Source organism: Crotalus tigris, unplaced genomic scaffold, assembly GCF_016545835.1.
Source record: "Crotalus tigris isolate CLP2741 ecotype Arizona unplaced genomic scaffold, ASM1654583v1 scf7180000021573.356075, whole genome shotgun sequence".
NCBI lineage: Eukaryota > Metazoa > Chordata > Lepidosauria > Squamata > Viperidae > Crotalus > Crotalus tigris.
In genome coordinates this window covers 334,498-339,050 of record NW_024098572.1, presented here as the reverse complement: position 1 = coordinate 339,050, position 4,553 = coordinate 334,498, and the positions used below count along the sequence as shown (strand labels likewise).

At 45.5% G+C, this 4,553-nt stretch overlaps 1 protein-coding gene across 1 annotated transcript; it reads right to left on the bottom strand.

Annotated features, from left to right (window-relative positions):
- Window positions 1-257: 257 nt before the first annotated feature.
- LOC120296819 (histone-lysine N-methyltransferase, H3 lysine-36 specific-like) lies at window positions 258-3,432 on the bottom strand. The gene is made up of 2 exons (XM_039318837.1): window positions 3,359-3,432; window positions 258-1,388 (listed from the first exon to the last, which is right to left on the bottom strand). Exon 2 carries the CDS (start codon window positions 1,354-1,356, stop codon window positions 475-477), a length of 882 nt encoding a protein of 293 aa, XP_039174771.1. The 5' UTR covers window positions 1,357-1,388; window positions 3,359-3,432; the 3' UTR covers window positions 258-474.
- Between the last annotated feature and the right edge of the window lie 1,121 nt (window positions 3,433-4,553).

The window sequence follows — 4,553 nt, the reverse complement described above, 5'->3', positions numbered from 1 at the left end:
GTTGTTTACGAGATCCATCATCTCGTAGTGCACCCTCCCTTTAAAAAAAAATCTTGCAAACTAACCATGATGTGCAAGTTGCAGCATCCACCCTCCGGCTTGGACAAAGGGATGGTGGCTTATGAAATGATAAGGATGAACACTGGAAGTTTTCAAGAAGAGGCTGGACAGCCATTTGTCTGAAATGGTACAGGGTTTCCTGCCTGAGCAGGGGGCTGGACTAGATGACCTCCAAGGTCCCTTCCAACTTTACTATTATTATTATTATTATTATTATTATTATTATTATTATTATTATTATCCCATTACATCTGTGCCCCAAGCGATGCACGTCATAAAACTGCACCAGAGAACAAAGATATTTATTATTATTATTATTGAAATTAAGGAGATACATTCCGTTCCCTGAGCTAGGAAGAGAGTGGCTCCTTTCTTATGAACTCGCCTTTCTACCGTTTTCCACGGCGTTCTGGCTCAAAACGGCCGCAAGCCACTCTGCCTCCGGACAGGATACGGGGACAAGGTTTTGGACACCCACTTAAGGCCGTCAGTCAAGGTCAGCAGGTAATTTCCGCCCGCCAAGTCTTGGCCAAACAGGAAGAGCAACAAGTGTGAAAATCCCAGGCCGAGCGTCATCGCCACCAGCACCCATGTCCCTCTGGATAGGAGGAGGAAGAAGGACTTTTGCAGCCCGCGGGAGTCCTGCTTCAGCTTGGCCTGCACCATCTCTTGCAGCAGAGAAGGACCTTCCAGGCCAGCGTCCATCTTCAACCTGCTGAAGGAGGACAGTTCTAGCTGCTCCTCCAACGAGAGGACCTGGTTTTCCAGCGCCTTGCAGATCTCCTCCAGCTCCACCACTGTCCGAGCCAGCTCGGCAGACTGCTTCTTCTCATCCTCATACTGATGCTTGGCCATTTCGATTTTGGCCTCCAGCTGTTTGAAGTAGCCCACGATGTGCTCCATCACCTGCTTGATACGCAAAATTCCCTGGTCCCGGCTATCCTTGGACTCCTGAAACCTGAACAGCTGGTTGGAGACCGCCTCAATTCTGGAGCAGAGGACCTTGTTGGTCTCTGCCAGGGTCTGGTTTTGGGCCTCCAGGGATGCCCTTGTGTCTTCCCGTTCTTGGAGCATCTCCTGCAGCTCTTCCTCTTCTTTCTCCAGGTCCTCCACGATGGTTTTGAAGCAGCTGACCTTCTCTTCCAAGCTCTTGTTCTCCTCGTTCATGTGCTTGATCTCCTTCACGATCTCCTGGTTTTCAAGGTCGAGGTTGACGGCTTTCTCTCTTAGGTCCCAGATCTCCTTCTTTAAGGCCTCCTGGGTGTCCACCAGGTGGGAGGCTTCGGATTTCTCCATGGGCGGAAGGGCTCGAATTCAGCCCTGCTCTTCTGAGGAACGAGCAAAGGGGGAGTAAGCCAGGAGCAATCATCGTGTTCTTAGCACATCCCACCTGTTTTTGAATATTTTCATATGGGCGGTCAGGGCAGGTGACAGCAGCCTAACCCAATTTACCCAGTCTTCCCTAGATTAAGTTGATTCTGGGATGGGAGACCACTAGGAAAGATCTCCCAATACAGCAGAAGAAGATTTAATTTAGACCACGCTAGATCTCTGACCAGAAATGTGAATGATAGGGGAGACTGGAGGAAGAACCTCAAACTAGCCAATGGCTGGACAACCAACAGCTGAGCCTGCACAATGAATGCAGGTGTGGCAAATCTCCCAGAGGTGACCATCCCTAATTTGTTGGGCTGTAAAGGCAAGGGGGGGGGGGAGAGATGTCTTTCACACTTGCGGGATTTTGTAAATGGGAGCAAGAAAATTAGAGTTAGCACTTTGGAGTGTGCTTCTTTACAGAGAATGGAATGGAATGGAATGGAATAGAATAGAATAGAATAGAATAGAATAGAATAGAATAGAATGGAATGGAATGGAATGGAATAGAATAGAATAGAATAGAATAGAATAGAATAGAATAGAATAGAATAGAATAGAATAGAATAGAATAGAATAGAACAGGAATGGAACAGGAATGGAATGGAATGGAATGGAATAGAATAGAATAGAATGGAATGGAATGGAATAGAATAGAATAGAATAGAATAAAATAGAATAGAATAGAATAGAATAGAATAGAATAGAATAGAATAGAATAGAATAGAATAATAATTAGACTAGACTAGACTAGACCAGTTGCAATGTATGGCTGTGAAAGTTGGACCATAAGAAAGGCTGAGTGCCAAAGAATGGAGGCCTTTGAACTCTGGTGCTGGAGAAGACTCCTGCAAGTCCCCTGGACTGCAAGGCGATCAAACCGGGCAGTCCTAGAGGAGATCAACCCCGACTGCTCTTTAGAAGGCCAGATCCTGAAGTGGAAACTCAAGAACTTTGGCCACCTAATGAGAAGGAAGGACTCCCTGGAGAAGAGCCTGATGCTGAGAAAGATGAAGGGCAATAGAAGAAGGGGACGACAGAGAATGAGATGGCTGGATGGAGTCCCTGAAGCAGGAGGCGTGAGCTTCAATGGACTCCAGAAGATGGTAGAGGACAGGAAGGCCTGGAGGAACGTTGTCCATGGGGTTGCAATGGGTCGGACACAACTTTGCAACTAACAACAACAACAAGACTAGACTAGACTAGGATAGGATAGGATAGGATAGAAGTAGGATAATAGGATAGAGTAGGGTAGGGTAGGATAGAGTAGGGTAAGGTAGGATAGAATAGAATAGAATAGAATGGAATGGAATGGAATAGAATTAAAGAATAGAATAGAATAGAATAGAATAGAATAGAATAGAATAGAATAGAATAGAATAGAATAGCAGAGTTGGAAGGGACCTTGTGGGTCATCTAGTCCAACCCCCTGGGCCCAAGCAGAAAACCCTCACACCATTTCTGACAGATGGCAGTTCATTCTCTTCTTGAAAGCTTCCAGCGATGAAGCTCCCACAACATCTGAAGGCAACTCCTGTTCCATTGGTTGATTGTTCTCATGTCAGAAAATTTCTCCTTATTTCTAGGTTGAATCTCTCTCCCTGATATAAGGAGAAATTTTCTGACAGTATATCCAACCTATTTCTTCACAAGCTAGCAGGTCTTCTGCGGTTTCTATAAAAACAATAGGCCCTTTCCCCCACAGACCTAAAGTCCAATTAATAAAATCAATTCCCACCCAAGAGTCCATCATCCTTTCAACTGCAAGACACCACCCTGTGCTCAGCCTTGGGAAATGCTGAGTATAAAAGAGGTTCCATCAATAATGTTCTTCAGAATTGGGTCCCAGCATCATCCAAGGTTCTTGATGGGATGCTTGCTTATTGTGGGGATCAGAGGAGAGGCCATCATTTTGCCTACTCACCAAAGGATGCTCAATTCCCACGAGAGAAATGGCCTCTCCCAGACAGCCCAGCATCAACCAGAGCTGAGTTCAAGCCCCAACTGTCAGAAACTGCCTTGCATCTGATGTCACAATCCACAATCTCCAGCCAATCAGGAGCTTTTATGGACCTCATCCTTCCCGGAGGCTCTGTCGCACAAAGGACAAGACACCGCACACACTCACACTCCTGGCATACGGGAGGAAGCCTTTTAGTGCAAAGTTTGCACTCAATCGGACATCCCACGCTGAAGACTGCCCTGGGATGGAGTGATGGATTGATTGATTGACATTTGGAGTGAGGCTTACAATTGAAAACATTAAGAGGAGAATCTGTAAGATTGAGCCTCCCCTTCCAAAAAAAAACCCCACAACCACACACACTGCAGAAAACGTACAATATTTATCTCAAAGATGCTTTTTCAGGAGGCAACTGGACTTTCTTCGTCTTTGAAGATGTTTCGCTTCTCTTTCAAGAAGCTTCTTCAGCTCTGACTGAATGGCGAAGGATGGAAGGATTTATACTTCTTGCGGACAGCTGGTCATTTGCATTCTTTCAGAGAGTCTGTTGAGGCTACCTGGAGGTTTACCTGTGTCCTCAGGCACAAATGGATGTGGAGCCTTCTTGGAACTGCTGAACGGACCATGTTGTAGACTGGAGATCGATAATGTCGTATCACTCCCCCTCTGTTGAGGGAAGGCTGTTCAATTTTTCAATATGGAAAAATAAAGTGGGCAGGACTTATACCAGTGGTGGCGAACCTATGGCACGCGTGCCAGAGGGGGCACTCAGAGCCCTCTCGGTGGGCATGCGCGCCTCGCTTTTTGGCTACGTTTTGGCAGAAAAAAGCCATTTCTCAATCCCCTTCCTAGCCAAAACAACCCTCCGAATCGAGCATGCTGTTTTCAGCTTTGAATTATATCAAATCTGACACCAAAAACAGACTAACAGATGACCTGAGTGCTGCATGTGTTGCTTTCAGAGTTACAAAGTATGAGCCAAGGTTAGTCAAATGATCAGCATGCATACAACAGCACAAATCACATTCATTGTTCAAAAAGCATGCCAAACGCAAACTTTCAGTAAAAAGTTGTTGGTATCATTGAAAGCTTTGTTATTGTGTTTTTCTTTTAAGACAAAAGATGTTGAGGTACGAGTTGTTTTTTCTAAACTAAA